Source organism: Rhyacophila brunnea, unplaced genomic scaffold, assembly GCF_057557595.1.
Source record: "Rhyacophila brunnea isolate RB1 unplaced genomic scaffold, BYU_Rbru_1.0 scaffold_5, whole genome shotgun sequence".
Classification (NCBI taxonomy): Eukaryota; Metazoa; Arthropoda; class Insecta; order Trichoptera; family Rhyacophilidae; genus Rhyacophila; species Rhyacophila brunnea.
Window position 1 is genome coordinate 30,518,892 of NW_028233170.1, and position 27,558 is coordinate 30,546,449.

At 33.8% G+C, this 27,558-nt stretch overlaps 1 protein-coding gene across 1 annotated transcript in view; it reads left to right on the forward strand.

The window, feature by feature from the left end:
* LOC147066270 (dual specificity calcium/calmodulin-dependent 3',5'-cyclic nucleotide phosphodiesterase 1-like) overlaps window positions 1–27,558 on the forward strand; it is a 92,331-nt gene that overhangs the window by 59,559 nt on the left and 5,214 nt on the right. The window contains exons 9-12 of the mRNA XM_085955744.1: window positions 18,314–18,483; window positions 20,316–20,541; window positions 25,970–26,276; window positions 27,221–27,307. Coding sequence (XP_085811870.1) covers window positions 18,314–18,483; window positions 20,316–20,541; window positions 25,970–26,276; window positions 27,221–27,307 — 790 coding nt within the window. The remainder of the gene's footprint in view (window positions 1–18,313; window positions 18,484–20,315; window positions 20,542–25,969; window positions 26,277–27,220; window positions 27,308–27,558) is intronic.

Sequence of the window (27,558 nt, forward strand, 5' to 3'; positions counted from 1 at the left end):
ATTAGGGATTGCAATACCGAATAAAAAGGTCAATACCGGTTTTTCGGTATTTCTTATTGAATACCGGTATTTCTTAAAAATTTAAAAAAAACAAAAGTAGGTGCTTATCAATAAATATAGCAATTAAAATCTTTTTAAAATATTATTTTATTGCAAAAACCTACATACCTACATTTATTATGTTGACATTTAAAAATATGTATTGATCATTATTGTAGAACTAGTGATTTTTAACGAATAATTTTAATATATTGATAATTTTAACTAAGGCCCTCAGAAGTTCATCAACTGCAAGTAAGTCTCGGCTGCAGGAAAAGCTTCTTAAATTCAACGCTTGTGCAGTCATCAATAATTTTAGAATAATTGAACATTTTTGTCACGGATGTTTTCTATTTCGAAATAATATTATGATAATTCATCACGACAATTACTTATATAATAATATATTTGATGAAATTCGTTTTATTATTTTTCACCTCTGTTGGATTCATTCAATATATTTGCATTTTAGCAGCACATAACTTATAATACATTTTAAAAAACGTAAACGAGTGTGCTTTCTTAATACCTACCGAAAATTCCGGTATTGATAAATCCTGGAATACCCGTTTTTAAATACCGATATTGCAATCCCTATACCTAATATCGCTTAAAAGTGACATGGAATTTCAGTCCTTATTTCTTATTACTATTAACAACACTTACCTATGTCTGAAAATGATTTCAGTGGCATAGTCCAAATTTGAATTAAAAAAAAGATTTTGGCTATGTGTCAGCAGAAGTTCAAGGGCGTCCATTTTTTATATTAATTTATGCATTGAATAGAGTACGTCAATATTATGGTAGTTGGACATGGTTATACAATTGATTTTTAACGTATCGGAAGTGGCTTCAGTGCAGGTCAGTTACATAACATTAAATAACAGTTCTCTATGATGACGTCGTTGGGAATAGGGGGTTGAAGTGGACCCTTTTTTGAGTTTTCAAAAAAAGTGCGGTTATTTTACACTCGGCAGTGATGGCGTATTTAAAATAATTCCAGTGTCAAATATACCTACTTAATATTTTCATTGGATTTTAGGACAAAAAATTAATAATAAAAAAAACATCTGGAGCAGTGGAGCACTACAATTTTTCAGTGCTCTGACTCCGCTCCTGCTCCGGGTAAAACCCCATTGCTCTACTGCTCCGTGCTCCTGCACCGAGCTGCGTTCCAACGCTCTGGTCGGGAAGATGAGAAAAGGTTCACGAATATTTCTCTCTGACACCGTATACAGGATCTTTACGTATTTTTCAATCAGCGCGACTATGAGAATGGCCAGTACATTCTAATGACAATATTTACGTCAAGTTATCATATTCATAATTATGCATCGCTTTACAAGCATCATTGATGCATTCAGTCATAAATAAGTGTAAAAAAGTTAGCGCGAAAATCCCTACGAAGAACAAACGTCATAGCATTTTAATGCAATATCCTGATGATTTGACAATTGTATGCAGTCAGTTACATAAAAATGAATGCATTTCCCGTGACTTAACCCTGTGAAGTATTTTGAATATTACATGTTGCGTGGTTTATGGAATAGCCACAACAACACGGACAGTATAAATTCTATGCACGCGCTCTAAATCAGTAGCTGTCGGGATCGATTTATTCAAACATTCTATCGCATGTGCACGGTGCATTGCATAAAATAATTTTGAATTCAGATTGTTGCATGGGAATAATGCATACATATTATGTTACATATTTATTATACGATACATTGATCGGATATCACGTGTTGAGCATGGGAATATACTTACGTATCAGTAATAAAAATACTCCTTACAAAACGTCCTTGAAAATATATATTTTTTAATTAATTACTAGTATTTAATATAAAATACCTAAGTATCACAACCATCATCATACAATCGGCACCACAACCCAACGTATTGCGTTTGAGTTGCTATTTTATTATTACAACGTTTTTATTAGCTCGTATTCTTGTTTGTTCGGTGGTTGTTTGTCCAGTACAAATCTTGCAATCGATTTTTAACTAACTTCCCGACTAGCTAGACATTTGAAACTTTTAGAATATATCATAACACGATGCCAATGCATTCTTTTAATACTTTTAGCCATCTTTAAGTAGAATTGAATTCATTTTCAATTAATTCTGTTTTGTATGAAAAGTTATTTAGGAAGAAATCCGTCGTAATCCAATCCACTATTATTGATTGCTAAGGGGGTGGTCCTAGCAACTAAATTATTAATATATACATGCGTTACTATGGAAATCAAAATGAAATTTCAGTATTCTATATTTTGTTCGTTTGTTGCAAAATAGCAAAAAAAAATGATTTATTGACAATTGCCTTATTTGTCCTAAATTATTAATACATAAAATTGTTAAGTTTATATGATTCAACAGAAAATTTAAAAACGTGGTATATAAAAAGTTCTTTTTATCTTGTAATTATTTATAACATGAACATGCACAAACGAAATTACGGTCAAGTATATATTAGTATAATATAATATGAAAATTAAGTTATAAAAATCTGAGTCTTTTTTAAAGGTTTTTTTTGGGACTCTCACTAAGTATTTCCCAGGGCTCTTTCAAGTGTATATCCGACCCAAGTGGTGAACCTCACACGCAGACATTTAGGTACTTTGTTTTAACTTCATTGACCTGGAGTCACATTTCCTTTACAGCTCTTTCCAATGCGCTGAATGCCTCTTTCAGGACTAGTATATATATATAAATTTTATATCATCAGCATATTCGAAGAGTTGCGCGGCTTTATTGTATAATTATAACCCATGTTAATTTAATTTGAGAGTCTCTGGTCACTTTTCCCAGCCCAAGTACAACAATTTATATCACCGCAATAACGTGTGGCATCCAGTTCATTGCAATAAACATGAATTATTTTAATTCCCTTGAATATTTATTTATTTCAACTGCAAAAGACGTCAAAAAAAGCAAATTTAAAAAAAAAATCCTGTTTCAACACTTTTAATATAATATTCGGATCGGGGAATTTAAATTGCCACAAAATGATACTTGAGTCGCTTAGAATCATAACTCAGATATTGCAATTTTGTCGTTTTTTAGTTAAATATGCCAAGTGATTCTAAATGAATTAATCTATATACCGAAAAATAGTTGAGTATTAAAAGTCAATTTAAACCATGTGAAAATCGTTGACAAAGTTCATTGTTGGTGTAATATGTCGTATATTTCAAAGAATAGAGTTTTGTCACCAACGCCTTCCTAACCAATCGGGGAGCTCTATTTCTCATAGTATGCTGTATGTCTGCAACGTTAGGAGTATTAGGTATATATATTTAAAAAAAAAAAAAAAAGTTATTCGACTCTCTCACTCATTAATATTCTAGGGAGTTCAATACTGTTCTTCTAATTACAAAAAATAGTGCTCTGTTGGTTTTTAGCGATTATCTCAAAACTTGATTTTTGGAATATGTGAGTTATGATTCTAAGCGACTCACTTGTACAAACATTAGTGTTCTTCATATTTTTGTACGGTGTCTAATCATGGACCCTGAAGGTAAGAGAGCGGAAGGCAATTGATGCCTTTGAAATATGGTGGAGGAATGCTTCGTATTTCTTGGACAAAGCACAGTATGAACCCATCGATCACCCAGAGACTTTAGATATTGATACTGAGACGCATTCTGCAGTTTTTTGGACATATTGTTGGGCGGCTTATTCATAACGTGGAGACTGGTGGTTTTGGGTAACCTTCAGGGAAGGCGAAGCAGATGAAGATGACAACATTTCAAGGTGATCACGATCCTTAGCCATGAGGAAAGGACGAATATGAAGAAGAATATAATATTATTATTATAAATCTGACACTGCGCGTTAAAGTTTCACAAATTCAACCTAACCTATTAATATGAGCACCTATAGCCATAACGTAATCTTTCTCGCAATCATAGCCTCCCGAATGTCAAGGGCTAATCGTCAGAGTTTCATTCAGTGAGATACTTAGTAAGGCCGGAAGGTTCTCAGGCCGTCGGCGGAAGTCGGCCATCTTGTCTGGAAGGGCGGAGTAGCGGTCAATGTGACGAGCTTCCTTTGCCTGACAGAGCCCCTTTCCGGGTCATAGGACAACAGAGTGGCGCCTAATGACACCGGAAGGTTATGGGCGACTAAATAATAATTATCTGCTCATATTTTCATCCATTCTTTCGCTATATAAATACATACTTAATTATTACATTTACGAAATGTGCCATCTAAAATGATAATAATTATTAAACGCCTTTTATCGTGCCAGTTTTTCTCATTGGACAATGTGACATTTTAAATCATCTTATACCTAACCATATATATGTATATCTATATTTTGTTAATTTTCATTACCTACCTAAATAATAAAACGCATTTTTTTAGTACTTATTCCACTTTTATTAATAAAAGTGCAATGCAGTTCCACTATGAATTGACAGTTAACATAATAAAAGAAAGTACCTATATAAGCTTCCTAGTTTATTTATTTTTTGACTTCATATAATTTATTTTTTTCCTCACTGTTGAGGATAATGATTTCTTTTAAACGTCTAAGTTATATCTCTCCAGCAATCCCTGCATTCCGCCATCCGCATAATTAAATATATTGAGAGATCCGTAGATTTTACGCTTCATTTGCGTTGATTTCCGATATTTCCGCTGACAATGAACCTTTCAAATAATCAAATTATCGTTTTATTGCCGGCTACGTGACCAAAGGACTCTGTAGACATACTCTGCAGACAACGCGGATATATTCATTCTTTTTTCCGTTCATGGAATTAGTATAATAATATTATAATATAAAATATTCTTATAAATATTGTAACTTAATAACAACCCACCAGCTTGCCTGATTGGTCTCGTTGACTTATAGAAAAAAATGTTACATTATTTTTTGGGTTTCTGAGTTTTTTATTGGATAATATTATATTTTTAATGTAAGCCATTTAGGATAAAAGTTGAGAGAGCTCATAAAATATTCGTAGAATGTTTATTTAGGATGATTTAGCGCCCACTCTACCACTGAGAAAGTAAAAGAAAAAACTCTTTTCATGTAAATCGAAAGAACTCAATTGAGGTGGTAATGGTACCTACGCTTTAACAAAACCCTGCGTTATAAATAAATTTGAATATGATGCGTAGGTGTGTGCCTGTAGGTGAGTGGCAGAATATCCGGTTTTAAAGTCCTTAGTCGTGGGTACAAGTCTCATATCTACAAATGCCTATTTGCTTTTTTTAATCCAGGGTGTTAACCAAAAAGGTAAGAAGGCAAATCTCTCACAATCGTTTCCTTAAAAACCCTTAATAAATTAATAAGTGATCAATTCAATAAGTGTTATTTAAAGAATCCAACCCCAATGATAATGGTTAGCGGCTCGTAGAATTCGCCACTCTGAACGAGCTCGCCATCGGAGGCACTGTTTTTCCCCACAAAGACATTCACACATATAGGTGGACGTCTCCTGATGGACGCACTAGGACGCAGATTGACCACTTCTTGTACAGCTTGAAGCACCAAAAAGAACTTATCTACGTACGTACTTACAGAGGCGCCGATATCTATAGCGATCATGAGTTACTCATTGGAAACATCCGAGTAAAACTCAGTCGCCAGGCGAGGCCTCCAAAGCGCGAACGAATTGACGTTGAGAAGCTCCGACGCCGCAGAATTCGGATCGACTTCAAAACTGCTGTACGAGATAGTGTAGATCGTATCTACGAGCGGCACAAATCTGAATCCGACCTCATTGAGGCGGACTGGAGCCACATAAAGAGTGCGATTGTGTCGTCGGCCCGTACCGTCCTTGGTACAAGAAGGAGTGAGCAGCCAAAGTGGATGTCTGACGAAACGTGGGTTGAAATTGGAAAATGAGCCAGGCTGAAAGCCCTGAGAGACAAGGAGACAGACCCCGACCGAACCAAGAACCGCCGGACTGACTACCAGACCCAAGACAGGGTAGTCAAATGATCCGTGCGGTTGGACAAGCGCAATTTTATGAACAAAAATTGAAGCGGCAGAGGAGGCAGCGAGCAGAAATGACACCAGGAAACTCTTCCGAATCACCCGTGAAGTCTGCGGCAGGCGACCACCGACTCCCGAGCCATTCGTGGTCCCAGTGGAGCAGTAGAGTCTGACGCAGAATGCGTCAAGAAGATTTGGAAGAATCATTTGTGCTGAACCGCCTACCCCCTTTGGATCCCTTTGACATATCTGCGGAAGCTTTACTTTTGGACATTCCCCGAGCGACCGACATTTCCGATTACCCGCCCACGCATACCGAGATAAAAATCGGCTGTGAAAAGGCTCAATAACAGAAAGGCTCCGGGGGAAGACGGGGTTCATCCTGAATTCCTCAAGTACAGCCTGAGCGCAATCCTGCTCCCTATGTTTCATCTGATGACAAAGGAGTGGGAAGAAGAGCGCTGTCCAAGGAACTGGGTGAACGGTGAAATCATCACACTTCACAAAAAGGGTGACCCTCTAAACTGCGACAATTACCGAGGTATTACGCTACTCAGTGTTCCGGGAAAGATTTTGGCAAACATCCTCTTGATGAGAATAAGAGACCCAATAATGCACGTCCTCAGGAAAAACCAAGCCGGGTTTCTACCTGGTCGAGTGTGTGCAGACCAAATCCACAACCTTCGATGTCTTCTCCAGCAGAGCCATGAGCTGAACAGTCCGATGGCTCGCTGCTTTGTGGATTATGAGAAGGCTTTCGACAGTCCGCACCGCCCCTCCGTCTGGATGATTCTGGGAGCATACGGGATCCCTTCCAAGACCATTGTCATAATCAAAAGCCTGCACGAGAATAGCAAATGCTGTGTCAGAATTGGAGTCACTGTCACAGAATGGTTCGGGGTCACGACCGGAGTCAGACAGGGTGTCCTTGCACCGTTTCTCTTCATCATTCTCTTTGACTTCGTACTACGGAAGTCAATTCCACCCGACCTAGGCATACCTGTTACCCCTACGATGAAGCTATGCTACCTGGAATACGCCGATGACGCTGTCCTATTCGATAACTCAATCGAGAGCATTCAAGAGACAATCGACAGGTTACATAACACCTCCTCTCGCGTTAGTTTGAAAATCAACGCGAAGAAAACCAACGTCTTGTGTAATAGCACCTGTCCTGATCCAGATTTCATACTTCATCAGATACTTTGAAACTGGGTGCGCATAAAATACCAAATGGCGGAAAAAACACGTGCTTTTATATAGAATGCACAATTCATTGGATTTATACCACTGGGCTATAATAGTAAGTAATTTAACGCTGTTACAATGAGGAAAAAGAACTTACGATAGGTTTTAAGCCATTTTACATTTGAATAATGTATCTTAATCATAATTGACTCATTCTGAAATTCTCTTAGCTTACAGACTTTTAAATTTATTATTACAGATATTTCGATTGTTAAAATTAAAAATTTAATTATTTGAGAAATAAACTGTTTTATAATCTTAAACTATAAACCAGCATAGTATTAAGTAAATTCAAGCTTCTGCTTAAAATCTGTAAATAGCTTTAGTAAATTGTGTCGTCGGGCAGTATATTATAATTAATAAAGATGCTTTATTAAATAAACATCAATCAAACGATAATATTTGCCAACAAACAAAGAGTGTCTACCTTTGACAACAGTGCTTACTAATAATAACATTCATCTTGAGAGAAATAATAATATTAAAATTCCCGTTTGTTGGAAACCTTTTGTCTTTTATCTCAAATTCATTTTTGTATCCAATTTGTTATATTGGCAAAATGTAATGACTAATTAGGTAAATTTTGTTCAAGTGAAGAATCCAGCAAATGAAACGCCTTCTGATTGTATGTTGTTTATTATTTGGGATAATTACAGGTTTCGCCTTTGAAAATATTAGTAAATTCCACGAGAATCCAACGCGTCTATTTATTATATATTTTAGAAGGTAGTTAGTTACCTAATTGTTAAGAAGTCAAAGGAATCATTATTGATTCGAATGACATTTAAATAACAGGCTTGTTGGATGTCGCCAGCTGAGACACTCGGTACTAATTGAGTATTTATCGAAATTTAAGAATTTTCGAAAAGCCTTGAAGTGGAGTTTCAAATTTCAATCACTATGTATAATAATATGTAAGTAATTACTCAATTTTGAATTGTAAAATTGTGGAATATCAAAAAAATGCTCTAACTGGTTAACGTAACTTGTCGCTTAGTAAAAACATATACAAACTGATAAGACAAACTACTTGAAAACTGCTATATTATGTTAAATCACTGTGCTCTTATCATTTCGGAATTCATTTCTCCAGATTTGATGATCAATAACAAAAAACTCCGTCTATAGAAATTATTGTTAAGATTGATATCACGTTACGTTTCAGAGGCGTGGACATTTTTCTCCTTATACATTAACGTATTTTAGAAGCGCCACAATCGCATAAAAAACACTGACATACGCCCACTATATAGCACCACTTTTTCTTCAGTATGTATGTGACAGTCATTTGTGGTGACGTTAATTCCCTAAGGTTACATGTAATCGAATATATATATTATTATAATAATGCAAAAGTTCTTTGGGTCTATCTGGACGAATGACATCCAACGATGCCGCTACACTTATATGCTATATAAGGTCTTTGGTGAGCCTGGTGTCGTAAGATTTAACCAACCCTAACACTTGAGGTAGGCCGACCACGTGATACGTCTCAACGATGAAGTGTCTCACGTTTAGTAAATTACAATGAAAACTGAGTGCGAGATGATCACGGCTTCGGTGACTTTATGCTTATGGAATACATAGACTTGTGAGCGGTGGGATTTGTCAACAAGAGAAGAAGAGAGTTAGGCCGATCAAAATGGAAGGGTATGCTTGAAGCACCCCAAGTTTATTAATTAACCAGTAGGCATCCAAACACTTTTAAAAAAACATCATGCGTAGAATACCATGGTTTATGTCCGGACTAGTTAGTGTAAATACTTATTTTTTCTGGCTCCGCTTAACCATAACCCAAGAAGTAATGTTCTTGCTGTGAACCTAAGGCCCAGTCTAGCGTAGGCGCGTTCGGCGGAGCGTTGAGTGGCGTGCGCAACTCAAACGTATAAACGTATAATAAAAAAAAAATCGCTGTGTATACTTAAGTACGCGCGTTAGAAGTTATACTACTTTGGCGTAACAAAACAAAAACAAAACTTGTGATAACCTAGATTCTTCGACTAGCTCTTAATAATCTTGTTAAATTACACAATTTATTGGAACGCCGTTGGTTTATTTATATATTATACTTTAACTTATATTACCTACTAAATTATATAATAATTATGTATCGTTTTTTTTATTATTTTTAAAGTAACAACTGCGTTTAATGGTTTGTTTACATAAGGAATTGCAAATGCCGACAATAATAAATTCGTTTCCTAAGCAACGGAACAATTCTTCGTACATATAATAATAAATTCGCTGCCTAGGCAACGGAATAAACTATAATATTATACTGTATAATCGTCACAGTTGCATTATCATACTGTGGCGTAAAGGCAGTGCGTTCGGCTGATAACCGAACAATCGTGGTTCGAATCCAATCGAGTGCGATTTTTTTCATGTGAAAAAATAAATTATGTATTTTCCAAACGCACTTAAAGAAGTATAACTTCAAAAAGACATTGTTCACGAACATCTTCACACACGGTTATACGTTTGAGTTGCACGCACCGCTCAACGCTCCGCCGAACGCGCCTACGCTGGACGAGCGTTAAGTATCGAACCACGATTACTACATCAAAGAAAAAATATTTCGTTTTTAAATAAATGTTACAAAAAACGTGAGACCTCCGTATGACGCCGCCGCATTATGACTTTTCGATATAGGTCCTACCGATAAACGTATTCTACGTCAAAATGGACCCCTTCTTCTATTCTTACAATATGTTATGTGTTTCAATAAAAGTCTATAAGTAAATTATCAGTTTGGAATGACTGATCCCAGACTTTCACGCTAATATTCTGCAAATACTTACAATCGGTTTCCAGTAATTCCCTTGCGTTATATTAAGAAAGTTGTAGGTAGCTGGTCTAATATTCCAGACTTTAATATACCTTATTTGGAGTGCGTAGAATGTAGATTATAAATTTATAGCAGGCTCCTAACCCTTTAAATTATAGACCGCAAGTCTATACGCTTTGGGCAAAATTATTTTGGAAGTTTCGTAAAACAATCTGATCCGTGTACACTTCAAAGACAGTACATAACATAACTATTATAATAATAATGTAGCAGAAGTGGTCAAAGAAGAGTTAACCGTAATAGCATGGTTTTCATCAGCGTTGTTTGATTATTTATTTCTATAGATATTGATATTTTAATAAAACGTTAAACACCATTTCAAATTTGGAGTTAAAGTTTAGAGTTTGGCAAAGGGTAATTAACGCATTCGATCTGACATCTATCGAAAACCAGTACAAACACAAGGTAAACTATGAAACATGTGGAAGCACAATAAATTATATATTATAATATTGTGGTCAGTCATTTGCTTAACATAATATTATGATTTTAACCTTGATTTATTTATTAATTGAAATAACGTGCAATTTTTGATTCTGCCGCGGGTGTCTAATACGCCTTTTGCGGATCAAAAACTTCATTACTACGCGTTCCTGGGATGTGCACTATTTTTTTAAATAAATATAATGTTAGCTTTAAGCCATAATTTAATATTTTAATTTTATGCTTATAAAATTAACGTTTATTACCAATTAGTAAACTTTAATGGGCGATGTAATGTTAAGACGGATTACAAAACGTACAATTTTATTGTATACAATTTGATGAACATTCTCATTTTAAAATTTTGTAATTAATCAATTCGTACCTATTTAAAAATAATAAAACCAAAAAAAATCAAAGATTCACATTAACACGATAAAAAAACATATCTATCTAATAACAACATGAAAACTTTCAATGAACGATCTGTAAGTTGAATACACGAAATAAATTAGGCACTAAGTGTCCGAAAATCGAAAAAAAAGTGAGTATGCAGATTTTTTTAATGCGCCATCGCCAATAATATCCTAAATACATATTGTATAAGTGCCAAAAAAAATTAATAGCTTCTATGGATATTCAAAGATGGCTTTGGGTGTAAGAGGCAGCGTGACTATTTTTAAAATATGCACTAAGTGCCGTTTAGTTTATATGTCTCACGAGACTTATAGGCACTAACTGCCGTTTGGTTAATATATTATTCATGAGACTTAGTTCTTCGTTTTCGATATAAGTCGTGGCACTTAGTTCTTTTTTTAAACTAATAATTATTAGTATTATCTATCACCTTTCCTATATCAACATAGATTAATCAAAATAAATTAATATGTGATGTGACACGAAATTTCAACTTGGCGATCTATGGCCATATAACAATATTGTGTTTCAATAATTTATCCACGTCTCATATCATAATAATATGACGTATGTAGGTATACCTAAATACTCAAATCTAATGGTACGTTTACATCTGACACTTATACCCGTATACTTATTTTATGTGTCGGACATAAAATTTCATTTACTGTTTACACCTGCATGGATCTGACATAAAATTCTGGTATACTTCTCGTTGAAATAAAGTCTCGACACTTTATTCAATGGCAACATTGGAATAAATATATGCGGTGTTTACATATGATATTGTAATTTATTCGGACACTTATTTTGTATACTTCTCAAAAACGTTATGTCAGTTGTCAATATGGGAATGTTAAAAAAGAAAGCAGCGAGTGTTATTATTTTAAGTCTTTTGGCAACAAAAAGGAGGAAAAAATGGTCTAGATGGGTGCGGGAATGGATTCAGCGACGAGAAGAACTAGGTGCCTTCCGTTTAATGTCAGAGTTTAATTATTAAAATCGAAGATCCAACTCAATTTGTGAACTTTAGTTTGCAAGATTGGACCTTTTGCCAAAAAACAAGACACACAATTCAGAAATGCGTAGAAGAACGATTAACAGTAACATTGCGATATCTAGCACTTGATCGTCATTGCATATTCAATATAATATTATCGTACCTAATACGAGTGCAGGTGTGGGCCAAAATGAATTAGGTAATACCATTTGAAGCGCATTTTTTCTTCACAGAGTGCATCAGAATTAATCGTAGGTATGTGCCGAGAACAAGCGATATTTTATTTTCGAACAAAATCCATAGAACACGGCACATCCGATTTATTTCTCATTGTCTATGATTTTTGACAGATCGCTACAGTACATTTATTAACGTAAACGTTGGGCATACATTCATGGTTTACCTATGATTATTGATTGTCCGTTGTTTTAGAAATATACATATGCAATTCACTAGGTACCTGTCAAACTACGAATATTGTGTCAGGTACTTGACATAAAAGTAGACGGTGGTCCAACTTCGGTGATATATCGCTCCAAGTTCGAACTTGTCGAATACGCGGTGTTTACATTTGCGTATATAAGTAGATTGAATAAGTGGTAGGTGAGAGTCGACACACGCAAAATAAGTGGCAGATACAAATATACTAACTGTTTACACTTAAGTGAATATGGTGTCATACATAAATATGACGATATTAGTGTCACATGTAAACGTACCATAAGACCATTATATAGCATAATATACATATGTACATATTATAACTACTAAGAGGAGATAATAAATTCAATCCAAAACAACAATTTATTATTATTGTGAACATATTGAAATATGTTTCAACTGGTTTCTTTGTGGCTCGTCTTACAAAATCTTTCAGACGGAGACAAAAATAATGAGTTAGATTGGAACGGTAACGACTTTGTATGACAAAACAAAGGATCTATTGAAAATAATATAAAATATCAATTTCAAGGTATTTATACGTAACGAGTATATTCACACACACTTCATAATAATAATATACATCTCAACATAGATATAAGATGACATATATAATACAATACGACTACATAATATCTACAACGAATGATAAAGTTTTAAAAAATATTCTTTTTAGATGTCATTGCTGCTGTTACTCGCCATCCAAAATCTTAAGTTTTAAAGTTAAAATTTTACCAATTAAACATACATAATTTTGAAAACACTTATATATTAGAAATTAGAAAATATTATATTACCAATAGAAAAGATCTTTTTTGAAAAAAAAAATCGACACCCAGCAGGAATCGAACCTGCGTCTCTCGCGATTAGCGCTCACTCTGCCACACAATGGCTCTTACAATACTCTCTGAAGCGCTTTCATGGTTATATATTTTCTCAGAAGTGTTTTCAAAATTATATGTACAATAAAAAGAATGTTGCATTCTTAAATCTTGTGAATTATTTGTTGAATAACAAAAATAGTTAATTAATATAACTCTAATATTATATTGTTCTACAAAACAAAGATGTTTGTGATTCTGTTAAAAATGGAAAAAATTTTCTATCATGAATTACTTGTTTTTTTTTATATATTTTGCTAAATATTCAGTGACTTTATACTCAAAAATAGAGATGGCTAAATTCGGGAGAATGGTTTGTTACCGTAACTTTACAATGGAGTATTGTTTTATAAATAATTAGTAATACGAACCATGAATAATTATTACTAGCGACCAAAATAATATTTTAATGGAAGCTTTCAGAGCGCATAAAGAATAAAGCAATGAAAAAAGTCATAAGCTTTTTTGATCTCTTTGTCTGCCAAAACGAGAGCTTTCGTGTGATTTTCCCGATTTAAGTTTTACGAGTCGTAAAAATGTTGCCAGTCGTATCGTTAAGTTATTTTTTGTATTTTTGTTACATAATAACACGTTCATAAAACAAAGTACGCACTTCATTAGTATAGCAAGGAACTGATGAAATGTCAACGAACGAGTGAAAAGTCTTAAAAAAAATAAGTACCTATAATAAATACTTAGAGCCATTTCACGGTTTTGTTTTTACGTTATAACTATTTTACTGATACTAATCAAATCCTGAAGAAAATACATATGTACGTACCTTAGTGACGTCCCGTGGGGGTAGGCATATTGAGCGTCGCTTGAGGGCGGCATTTACTCGAAGGGCGACAATTCAAGGAGAATCATTTGGTATAATATTTAGAAATAGCTACTTAAACTTAGTAATAACAAAAATATCTTTCCATTAAAAAAAAATCAACTCACTGGTTGAAAACAACATGTTTTAATTAACATAACATGTTTAACAGGACTGTGTGTTTTTTCGGGTTCGCGATGTCTAGTTTACTTCCGTTACTCTTCGATGTTCTTGGTGACCGGAAACGATACGTGCAGATTTGCGAATAATGATAGTCTGACTTATTAAGGCTATACCTCAGTTGAGGCATGGTCTAAAAAGATCGCGGCTAGGCGATGCGCGGATTGCGGGTCGCGGGTGCAAATGACACATGCCGAACGACATATAATTTGTCATATAAATCCAACATGCATCCATTTAATGTTCTGTTTATTGTTCTATTAGTAACAATAATAATATATTCATTGACATGTTTTCTTTGTCAAGTAAATGGATAACGTGTTTAGTCATCTTTACACGATTTAAGAATTATTACCCCCGTCGCCATCATGAAATAAATTGACGTATTCACACCTCGACGTTCGCTCTCCGAATGCCAGCGAATCCAAAATTTCGTCGCGCCTATAGTTGAAAATTATTTGCCGGTTCACTGAAGTACCTATCGCCTTAATCGGTGCGCACAGAAGTTGCGTTGGCCGTCTAAACTGAAGATGCAGTACCATCTTACAGAGCGTCCTACCTACCGTACCTGGTCCACGATTTCAGTTTGTATCAAAGCGTCGCATCGTCCTCGATTATCGATTTAATAATACCTAAACCTATGCGATTGCAGGCTAAAAATATAATCACAAATATTGCCAAGTCTTGTGAAGAAGAAAAGCGACACGGATCGCCCTTAATTCTTCAAGACAGAGAAAATTAATATAAGTATCGCAAAAACGACATATAAGAAACCACTACCAATGTTTAAAAAAATCCCAATTTTTGGGAGAACATATTTTTTAATTCGATTTTGTATGTTTTGCCTATATTTTTTGTTAGTAATGTATCCATACAACACATTTCTTCGATATTGGAGTCATGAAAGGATGATAAAAAAAACTGTATACAAAAATGGGACGACATTTGGGACGTCACTAACGTACCCACAATTTAATTTCTAATAAGAACAAACTTATTACAAGAATTATTCAATTACGTATGGGTATATATTTATATTATATGGTATATTTAAACAATATTGCAATTATTCAGGTTATTAATTTATCTAAAAACAATAAAACTGCACGGATATAAATTGAATATAAACGATTACATGGTATATTTAGGACACCAATTAAATGGATCAAGCTTTTAGTACTCATACAATATAACTAGGGAATCCAATCCCGAGCCAAAATTCTGATCCCGGGATTTCGGGATTACAGTTTGACAATCCCGGGATCCCGGGACTGGTCCGAGGATTGGCATTTTTTTCCATTGTTTATATAAAATTTTTATATTTACAAGTAACATTGATAAAATCGGTCAAAAATAAATCTAGTAGTAGAAACAATAAAATGAATCGGCAACCTACACATGGGTATAAATCAAACTTCATTCAAACTCAGTTTATTTCTAATGTAGTTATTTTTTATTAAAAGTATTTTTTCTGTTATATTTTCGCTTTTATTTTATTTTCCATAAAAATTGATAAAAAAAACAATCCCGAAATCCCGGGATTATGTTTATCAATCCCGGGATTCATATGTATTGAGAATAGCTCGGGATCCCGGGATCCCTAAATATAACTATTATCAAACTTCTTCAGAGCGAGTAACTACGTACAGTTTATCTCCTTAATTTATTTATCTATAGATATACGAGTACTTAGCGAAAATTTCATCATCATTATAATTATTTATTAAAACATATGGTAATATATAGTATCCACGTAATTTACATATTTTATTCACATAATTCGGCTTCAATCAGGGAAATAATGAAAAGTGCCTAGGGTGAATCATATAGCTATTGGCCGGTTAATGATTTTTTTGACTTTGGCTGGTTATAACTTTCTTGATATTTAACATTTTTGAAGTTTCAGAATGGAATTGTACTGATCAATGCTTTGCGTTTTCATTTTGTTTAATACATACTTCATTCCTTCGACCATTTTTTGATTATTACGGTTTATCTAGATGGAGAGCAAAAATACAGTAATTGGCCACTTTTATATAGCTATTGGCCCCCCCTTTCTATAGTTATTGGCCACTTCAAATCTGATCAAAATGTGTGCATAAAAGTGCTAACACAACCTTTGATTATTAGCAATTCAGAGTAAATAAAGAAAACCATGAGAATTTTATAGAACAAATATATTAAATTGAAAAAAACATAGACGAAATATGAAAAAATACAAAAAAAATATATGCTCAGTAATTAATAAGAGAATCTAGTTTTTAGTAATCTCTATTACGAAACAAGTTAAGCATCTCTTTTGTATCCATCAAGTCAGAATCTTCTGATAGATTCTCTCTGGTCGATATGTCCATATCATGGCAGATACATCACTTGGTACCACATAACACAAGTGTCTAATTCTGGGGCATGTTCTTTATGATGTATTAAAATATTGCCACAATTGATAGAAAACGTTTGAAATTTTGGAGCTTTTTTCACCGCCTATTTGGTGTTTACCATTCTCAAATTGTTGTATTCTCTCTTTACCAACAACCTCTTTGAAAAAATCAAAGGGTATAGTTTTGACTTCATTTATATATCAATGTTAGAATTTTGGTTAGTTAAAATTCGTTTTGCTAATCATTTTGTATAATCAACAGCGTTTGCATTGAAGGGAAAGAGGGCACATGCCTGAAACCATTAATTAGATATTCCGGCTTAATTTTATTAACAACTTGTTCGAAACGAAATTGTTTTTGGAGACCACTCATGGACAGCCTTCTTCCACATTTTCTTCACCGGTCCAAAAACTGATACATCTGCTAGTTGAAGTATTCTCGTTGCATTACGATATAATGCAATTACGTCGATTTGCAATGTGTTACATAATATTACACTTAGTTCGTACGTCATATGCGTTTTGTTGTACATCGACGAATAAAATTACTGGAATCTGGAACTGGCAATCGAGTGTCGCCATATTTTGCTGATAATACAAAAAAATGCGTTCTTTTGTCTTTCCTTTACCAATTGCATACACGTGAACTTGCTTCACTCGTTCTTTTGACTATTTGCATGACATTTTAAAATAAGATTTCAACCAACTTATCCCTGGCTTATTATTGTTAAAATGGTTCGGTCGTGGATTTTTCATTAAAAAAGTTGCACTCTATTCACAATATCGTCTTCTTTCTGGGAAATCCTTTGTTTCCCTGGTCACATATATTATTATCCATTCTGCAAGATCACATTCTTCTTCTTTTTTGGTTAATTATGGATGGGGTCCATATTCAGGTCGACTTGTAGGATTTTTCATTTTGAATCGCAAAGTAGCTCGAGGAATGCAATATTTTTTCGCGGTAGCTCTCACAGATATATTATCTTTAATTTCTTCATGAGCTTTATCTAACTGCTGGCTACTATATAGGGTTTTTTTGACATCATGTACAATCTGCAAAAAAAATACAGTAGTTGGCATATGACGAACATAGTAATTGGCCACCCGGCTAATAACTGTTCATTGGTGTCACAATTATACGAAAAAAATATGGACTAGCTAATTTCCATAGCTCTATCAGAATATGTAAAAAAATCGTATTTATTTTTATTTTTCTAAAACACAGTTATTGGCATAATTGGTCAACTACTGTAAAACACGCTTTTTCAGATACAGTTATTAGCCACCCTTGAAAAGTGACATTAATTGCTGCAAATGTCAAAAACAATTAGATCCATGGTTTCCATGCAATGCAGGTCAATAGAATATCTTGTAAAAAACATACATATATGCTGGGATATATAGTTTTTTAGGTATTTCAAAAGCAGCTTACCTTAAGGATTTCTTAAGAAATGACACACAAATTCACAGACTTTTAGGTTTGACAGCCAAGAAGACACTAGCACCTTCTGGTGGTAACTTCTGAAATATGGCATACTAAGAAGAGGACGGGGGAGTTATACATGGCGACAAATGTGAGAAAAGGATGGCTAACACCTTATTTTATCAACTAGAAGTTGAAATGGCCAATTACTATAACACGGCCAATTACTATAGCAGTCACCCTATATCATTTTATTTTCAGAATTGGCTGACAGACCTGGAAATATTTGCCACCTTGGTTGCTGCGCTTATTCATGACTTTGAGCACACTGGCACGACGAACAATTTCCACGTCATGTCCGGCTCCGACACGGCCCTGCTCTACAACGACAGAGCTGTGTTAGAAAATCACCACATCAGCGCATCCTTTAGGTAAAATATATATTATATAGAAAAATAAAACATCAATTTAATAAACTACTTTTTTATTAATTTTCTTTTCATTTATATAGATTTAATATTATAATATATATTAAAATCTAATCTTTATTGGTCAGTGACAAAGAATTCCGACTATAAATATTTAAAAGGAACTTTATTTGTTATTGGGTATGACTTAGAAACTATTCATCAAACGTATGAGGTTAAGTTGGTAAACTCCACAAATAAATGGCGGCCATTTTGTATGTGCATTATGATTACTTACCCGAGTGCAATTATAAACAGTTTTACACAAATTTTATAGGGTTTTTCAACTAAATAATAATGCGAAAATGCAATATTATTGGCTGCGTATGTACTTATCGTGACGGATTGTCTTTTCATTAGCCCTACAAATTGGCAAATAAAATAATATCATTGCAGTAGTGTGAAATTCTCTGCAAATGAACCTGCAATGCAAAGCCATTAATTATTGTAGGTAGTTCGTGGAACGACCTACTTTTTGCTTCAATGTCATACATTTAGGCTTTATCTCCATAAAAGAAGGGTTTTTTCAACATCTTTGGTCAGTTTCCATTTTAGGAATGTTGCCATTATTTGTCCTATAAAAATCTTATTCTTTCATTAAATATTGTACCCAAATCTGCATTTTTATTGAGATTAAACCATTGCAACCATAAAAATGAGTAGTCTAACTACTGAACATAGTTTCGTTATAACTGTTCTGTAGGTCTAACGGTGATCTTAAGCAGTGACATGTTTACTAGACGTAGAGCTCCAACGCACTGACTGATTTTGACGCTTTTTCCAGCACGAGTAAACACCAAAAATAAAAGTTATTTTTATGAAATAAAAATATTACAAACTTAAAAATGTAGGGACTCTGTTAAGTTTGGGGAAATACTGTACAGACAGTTTGTGAGAAATACCCATTTTTTAAGGTTTTGGTATACTTTAATAACTTTATGAACCATTTGAATTGTTAGGATATCCTTATTTAAATTATCTGCCTATCTGCTATCAATTGCGTCATTTGCGTCAAATATAATCGCATAACTTTTAGTATGATTAAAATCAACGTATTAATAATGTACATACGTATTAATATAGTTTACCTCTACGATTGTATTGCTTTAATATTATTAATAATAATAATAATATTAGGTATGTCACAATGGCATTCAATAAAATTTAGGAATTGGTTAATAATTATTCTTCCAATACGAATAGGTAACACGTACTTACTCACCCATAGGACTAATTATTTATACCAATTAATAGGTGCACATCAAACTGAACAGAGCGACGAATCGAAAAACATTCCATTGCATTATTTTTTTTGTATGTGTGATTTCTGGTTGAATGTCAATTCGGCAGTTAACTAAGTCGTACTTACAGACCTACAAACTCATCTGGAGAATGAGATGGGGGAGCCAAAGTCGAAAACTACCCAATCAAGACTCGTAACTGGAAAAATCTAACATTCGGATGACGTTTTTCAATATGACGTCCTATGGTAGTTCGTAGTTCCATTTTTGGTCATTCTACAGATAAGTTTGTAGGTCTGTATGCCCCTACACGTACACAATATTATGAAATACCTAACCATCTTATTCCATGAGTGGTAGGTAGGTTAAATTATGACAAACGTATATTTTTGCAACTTGGATACAAGTAAAACAAAAAAAAATTTAAAAATCTATTTACTCGTTTGCGAAGTCACAATTTTAAAAAAAGAACGCGTGAAATTCATGCACTTGCCTTTGTTAATTCACAATACATGATCCTTCAATTTTCATTATATTTTTTCACGATTTTCCCAGAGTGATGAAGGAAGACGAATGCAACATCCTTCAGAATCTGTCGCGCGACGAGTTTCGCGAGTTCAGGACCCTGGTCATCGACATGGTTCTCGCCACAGACATGTCATTCCACTTCCAGCAGCTCAAGAACATGCGGAATCTGTTATCTTTGGCTGAACCGAGCGTGGACAAATCGAAAGCTGTGTCACTGGTACTCCATTGCTGCGATATTGCTCACCCTGCCAAGGTAATTATTGCTGCAAATTTTTGTATTACAATCTATAGCCTTAAAATTATTAACACTACACCCCATTGTGAAACCTGACCTCTTCCAGACATTTCCATAAAATATTAACACGGCCAACATTCAAAAAATGAAAATTCATTTATTAATTGCGTTTACGTAGTGGAGCTCCATTATAATGGTTTTTAAACAAAGTTATTTTAGTTACTTCTATTTTAACTGAGTCATTAACGTTGATACCTATTTAATAAACCCATCCTCGGAACAGTCGACTACAGGCGGACCTCGACTTACGAACGTTCGACTTTCGCACAATTCGCTATTTCGCACATTTCAAAAAAAATCGTTTTTTTAAACGTCGCGCTGGCCGTGGGGTTAAGATATCCCCTTCTCGCTCGTTCACAAGCAAGTGCATTTCTTGCATCACTTGCATCCTGTTCGCACCCGTCACTTTGCTTGTGAGTTAGCTAGGATAGGTGGCTTGCGCAGAAGCGCGTGCGGGCGTGTCATATTGTGCGTTTTGCTAATTTTCTTCATTTGAAATATTTCACCCTAAAAATTTATAAACATGAGTGAGAAACGGAAAAACTGCAGTGTTGATACAATCAAAAAGAAATCAATCACATGACGTTCTGATTGCGGTGAATCTTTTACTTCAATCGGACGTTCGTATGATACAAACAGGTCTACTACGATATGTTCAATTTTGAAAAATAAAAATAAAATTAAGGAATACGTTCAAAATTGTGGAAATATATTATCTTTAAAGGTTGTTTCTAAAGGACACGGCATAGTTATGGATGAAATGGAAAAATATTTGTCATCATGGATCGACGACCAACATCAAAAAGATGTCCCTCTGAATATTTCATTTATTCAAGCGAAGGCTCCTAGTTTGTACAAAGATTGGAAGGCTAGAAAAAGAAGATTCTAACACGATTTTTCAAGCAAGTAACAGTTGGTTTATATTAAATTCACTGGAAAATCGGCTGATGCGGATAAAGGTGCTGCAAAAGAATTTATTTTCTCATTATCCAAAATTATTGAAGATGGAGAATATTCCTCTAGCCAAATATTTAATGTAGATGACACAGGTTTATTTTGGAAAAAAATGCCTAGTCGTACATTCTTATCTAAGGAAAAATCAGTTGCCCCAGGGCATAAACCTTCTAAAAACCGATTGACATTGCTTCTTGGTGGAAACTTGGCTGGTGATTTAAAATTGATGCCAATGTTAATTTATCAACCAGAAAATCCCAGAGCATTGAAAGGGAAGGATAAAGAATTGCTTACAGTAATCAAATAAAAAAGCCTGGGTTTACTGCGTTAATATTAAAAGATTGGTTCACTTTACATTTCGTGCCAGCAGTTAAGCAATATTGTAAAATTAATGATTTACCATTTAAAATATTTTATTTAAAATAAGATAAAGAAGAGTGGCAAAGAGTTAACTCTTGATAACTTTTTAAGGGAAACACCCGCAAACCCCACTTAAACATGTCTTTTAAACATCTTATATTTACTTGATAAATAAATATTTCAAAATACACACAATTTAATTTTTTTTGCTTCCCTCTACTTTCGAACATTCAACATTCGCACACCTTTTCAGGAACCAATTATGTGCGAAAGTCGAGGTCCTCCTGTATAAGTAAAGTTAAAGATGTGGACAACCTGTTTCCAATATCGGACGGTTGTGATAGAGCGGGAGGGTATAGACATATTATGTTAATATCTTAATATCTGTTTATCCTATCGTCTCTACGACAATGGGGTAGTCCTCCTCTATCTTATTTAAGTATTATTATTTTGTTGTTTGTTAAACCCCGGAAGTATATATTATATTATACTTATATAATAAATACTTGGTTAACAAAAAATAAATTATAATATTTAAATAAGTTAGAGAAATTGAACATATTGTTTACCTAAAATGATGAAGGTCTCGAAAAATCCAGCTCTCGAAATGAAAAATTTTACGAACCGGAACGCTCGATAATTTTCAAAAATATTTAAGTCCCTACACATTTATCTAATTTTATGTATATTTTATAAAAATCATTTTGTTATTCTTTTGTTACATGGACCACCTAAACCAAATGGTCAAATTTATTTTTCATGAACCGGTCCATTTCAAGACCTGGGGAAAATGTATTTAAATAACATTCCGTGGGATTTTGAATGAAGATATTGAATGATTACCTGATATACATTCCTTTTAGAGGTACTCTACAATCATGGATTACCAGGTGGATTGCTTGAAATTGCGGCAGATATGTGTGAACTTATGTGACATCTCATTTCATGATCACATAAAAGTCATAAAATATGTTAATATATACATTAATATAATAGTACCTACGTTGTAGTTTTAAAATTGAGAATAAGGTTGCAATTTTAAACTGTTTCCGGTATCTTTATGCTTAAATATTATTTTACGATTTTTTACGTGTCTATTTTACCACGTTTTTCTTAGCTCGTATTCTTGTTTGTCCGGTGGTTGTTTATCCAGTACAAATCTTCCAATCGATTTTTAACTAACTTCCCGACAAACTAAACATTTGAAACTTTTAGAATATATTATCAGAATACGATGCCAATGTATTCTTTTAATACTTTTAGTCATATTTAAGTAGAATTGAATTCATTTTCAGTTAATTCTGTTTTGTATGAAGAGTTATTTCGGAAGAAATCCGTAATCCAATCCATTATTATTGGTTGCTAAGGGGGTGGTCCTAGCAACAAAATTATTAATATCTACGTGCGTTACTATGGAAATCAAAATGACATTTCAGTATTCTATATCTGTTTGTTTGTTGCAAAATAACAAAAAAATGATTTGTTGACAATAATTGCCTTATTTGTCGTAAATTATTAATACATAGAATTGTCAAGTTTATATGATTCAACAGAAAATTTTAAAACGTGGTATACCTATAAAAAGTTCTTTTTATCTTGTAATTATTTTGAGTTGTAATCGAGATAATCTTTGTTAAAAATTACCTTTCTACTACCCGAAAAAATATTTATTATTTTGCTAATGGATATTTTATGCTACGATAATAATTATTCTACAAGTAACTAAATGATCATTTTTTACTTCAGTTACCTACTGGGTTCATTCTTTGCAATAGACGGTTTCAAAGTATTGTAAAACCAGCATTTTCATAGTTTCGAACATTTTCCTATCCCCGGTTTTATTTACTCAATGTGTTTTGAATTTTGTCACCGCGGGCTCTACCTACTCCTACGGGCACTTAAGAGTAGGTACTAGTAAATCCACACCAGGAATAGAGACAATCATTGCCCTAATCGTTGCTACAACACAGAATTTACAATTGCCTTTTGATTTCTCGTACGCCACAATTTCAAAATTACAATTTCGTTTATTGGCACGAAGCTTCGTTGCCATGGCAGCGTTTAAACCGCTAAATATAAAACAGACAGACGGAGAGAAAAACAAGCTTGATTATTTTTATTCACCTAACGATCCAGTTTCCCGGGAAATACCCGATCGATGACGAAGTGTTCGTCGCTAGGAGACTCATACTGGATGAAAAGGGACAGCCCCGGGCTCTTCGCCTACTGACTATATTGAATTCCCGGCACAATCGGAAAGCCACTCCGGCAAACTACATGCAAAACTTTCAAAGGAGTTTTCCGAACAGAGTCCAGAAAAACCGTCGGGTCGATCGGAAACTACTTCAACTTAGAGCACTATAAGGTCAATAGTTTACTTGGCCAATACATAGGTACCTACATCCGAAAATATTTACTGTTACGTACATACTAGTGTTATGCGACAAATAAACAAATATAATCGGTACCTAAGAAGTACCTACATAGTTTTGATCTCGATTAAATCATTTCGCATATCGATTAATTATAGGTTTGATTGATTTTTTTGATATTCTAATGGAAATAATCGTATTTAAACTTACCTTCAAAATTATCATTTTAGGGGATTTCTTGGCTGATTTATAATCACTTGCTTATATTATAATGTAAATGAGTAGGTAATTTAAGTTCTTTCAGTGTTGTTTTAGAATTTTAGACAGATATTATAATTTGAATTCAACGTTCGTTAGATTTTTGTGTTGAAATTATAGATGATTATTTTATGAGGAAAATTATTTTGACGTCTTTTATTTTTAGAAAAATCAATATTTTGAAGAATGAATATTTTGTTTTCGATCTTTTTTTAGATTCGCTTTTTATACTAGAATCGGATGCAAAAATCAACATCCCTAATAATGGATAATATGTACCTATTTTAATATCGTAAGTATTTTAAAAATATAATAAAATTTTAACATTTTTAATCTGCTCAGCTATAAGAACGATCAAGGTTTTTTTATAGTAATTATTTCGACTGATTTTACAAAGAAAGAATGTTGTATGAAACAAGGTTTTTTTTAAATTAAAATATGCGAACTGAATAATCCCATACATACGACAGGTATTTTTTAACACTTAGGTACTATCATATTATGTGTAGTAAAAAGGGTTGTATCAACCCTTGAAGGAGGGGCCTGGACCAATACTAATTTGGGGGCCCAAAAACCCAACATTAACACATATTTTTTTTTTATTATTATTTCATAAAATATATGTGATATATTTACTTAATCGTAATTATTATAACGCATCTTCCAAGATGTAAAATATAGTGACACTAGACACACTCCTCCTTATAATTAATTGATTCACCCACAAATTGTATTTGTCTGGTAGCTTGATTTCGGGATATAATTACAGCATCATTTCAATTTATTTTTCGGTCTCCGGAGGCCCTAGCAATTCAAGGCCCTGGACTATAACCATTTTACTCCTATGATAAATCAGGCCCTGTCAGTAAATTAGAATGTCATGTAAAAACGCCACACGCCTGCCGTATCACAAGATGGAATAATGAGTGAATAAAGGACATGAGGCAGAAATTTAAATGAAAGTTGGTAGGTAATCAAATAACACATAAGTACATTATGTAACTTGTAACTGGTTTGTGCCATTATACAATATAATGCTCCATAAACAAATCCGATGGATGTGGAAGCAGATAGAAGTCGCCCAGCTAATGAACTGGGACTATTGAAACTATCAAACAAAATGTATTGCAATCATACAGTTAGTTACCTGAGTCAAGAGGCACTAAACGGCGACACAACTGCCCGAAACCCCAATGCATTGGCATAGGCTTTAATTCAGTAACCGATCGACCACTATTGATGTAGATGAAGAAACCTACCTAATCTTGTTAAGAAAATGATGTATGTATATTATGATTGCTAAAATTCATACCCAACTTTTAAAACAATAAAATAGTAATATATAGGTAGGTACCTAAGATCAGCATTTCCATCAACAAACATAATACTGCTTATCCAAATTTTTTATATTGAAAATGTGTTAATTTTGCATTACATAACAGCGTTGGGATATTCACCACCGATGGACAATGCTCCTTCTCGAGGAGTTCTTCCGCCAGGGCGACAAAGAGCAAGAAATGGGTCTCCCCTTCAGCCCGCTGTGCGATCGCAACAACACACTGGTAGCCGAATCGCAGATCGGCTTCATCGAATTCATTGTGGAGCCCAGCATGGGAGTCTGCTCAGACATGATGGAGTGCATTCTTGGACCTCTCCATTCGGGCTGCAAGAATCAGCCTGGCACCCAAGGATCCCCTGGGGGGCATGAGCCAATACAGGAGGACGCGGATGCAGTGAGACCAAAAAATGGTAATTTTTCATATTTTTTCAGGATAATTTAACACTCATTAATAACACATCATAATGTTGGCTATCGGTTTTTGTATATTAAATTAAGGTATGTATCAATTAATTCCTTAATTAGGTACTAACCGATGTCATAGATCACTAAAAAAATTCTAGTGGGTATATGCATGAGATGTTTTCAAATTATGTATGTTCAATATAATGTAAAACGTTACATTCTCCTGTGTATTATTCTTTAATCTGTTAATAAGTAAAATAAAAAGTAATTTCCCACTAATATAGGGCTCCGTAGACCAAACGTTATATGAACAAAAATTTTACAAGGAATGGTTGTTAGCCATTTGCCCAATCCAGAATGTTAAGTTGTGTCTAATGAGGGATTCAAACCCACACCCACGGCTTCAGTGACAGGCACTATCACCAATAATTATATTTGTAGATAGACAAAAATTCTACACATCATATAATATCTACCATATTATTTTGTATTACATTTTCATTAAGTAATTTATAGTTTAACGATTTCCAAATTTACATTGTAATGCTATAAAATTAATAGAACTAATACTAACCTAATATTAATATTATAAATAAATACTGCACTGACCAAAAATAAGTGGAACCATCTATTAAAATTATTTTTTTCAAATTGGTATAATGGTAAAATATTATGTATGTTGGATAGACGTAGATACTCTAATGCAGTGGTTTCGAAACTGGTGAGCGCAACTTGTTCAAAGGGGGGGCACTAAAGTAAATGACCTATATATAATATAACCTGTAATCCTTTATTGCTTCATAACGTATTAATTTTTTTTTTTTAAATCATTTTTTACATGATTTTTTTATACATTTGAAATAGGGGTTATTTTATTTATATTTTGTGTAGTATAAAGTTTAGAATCCACTTCTCTAATAAAACATTTTTTTGTTTACTATGATTTCAGCAACTCCCAATAAATTTAAAATCAAGAAACCTTGGTCAACTTGTCTTGGAGACAACAAGCGAATATGGAAGGAGCAGGCTGCCAAAGGTATTTATGTACTCCTTACTAAATAATAATATGTCCTGAAAAATATGTAATTGTCACTAATAATTATTATAGTCTAGCCGTAAGATGTCAGGTAGGTGGCTAAATCAGACATGCTGTCCATCTTTTGACTTATGTTAAATCCATAATTCAAACAATCATGTAGTTTAACTATGAATTCATGACACTGTCCTTTAATCATTTTTGTAATTGATGTCATTATCAAAACACAGCGCAAGAACACTACATTATAT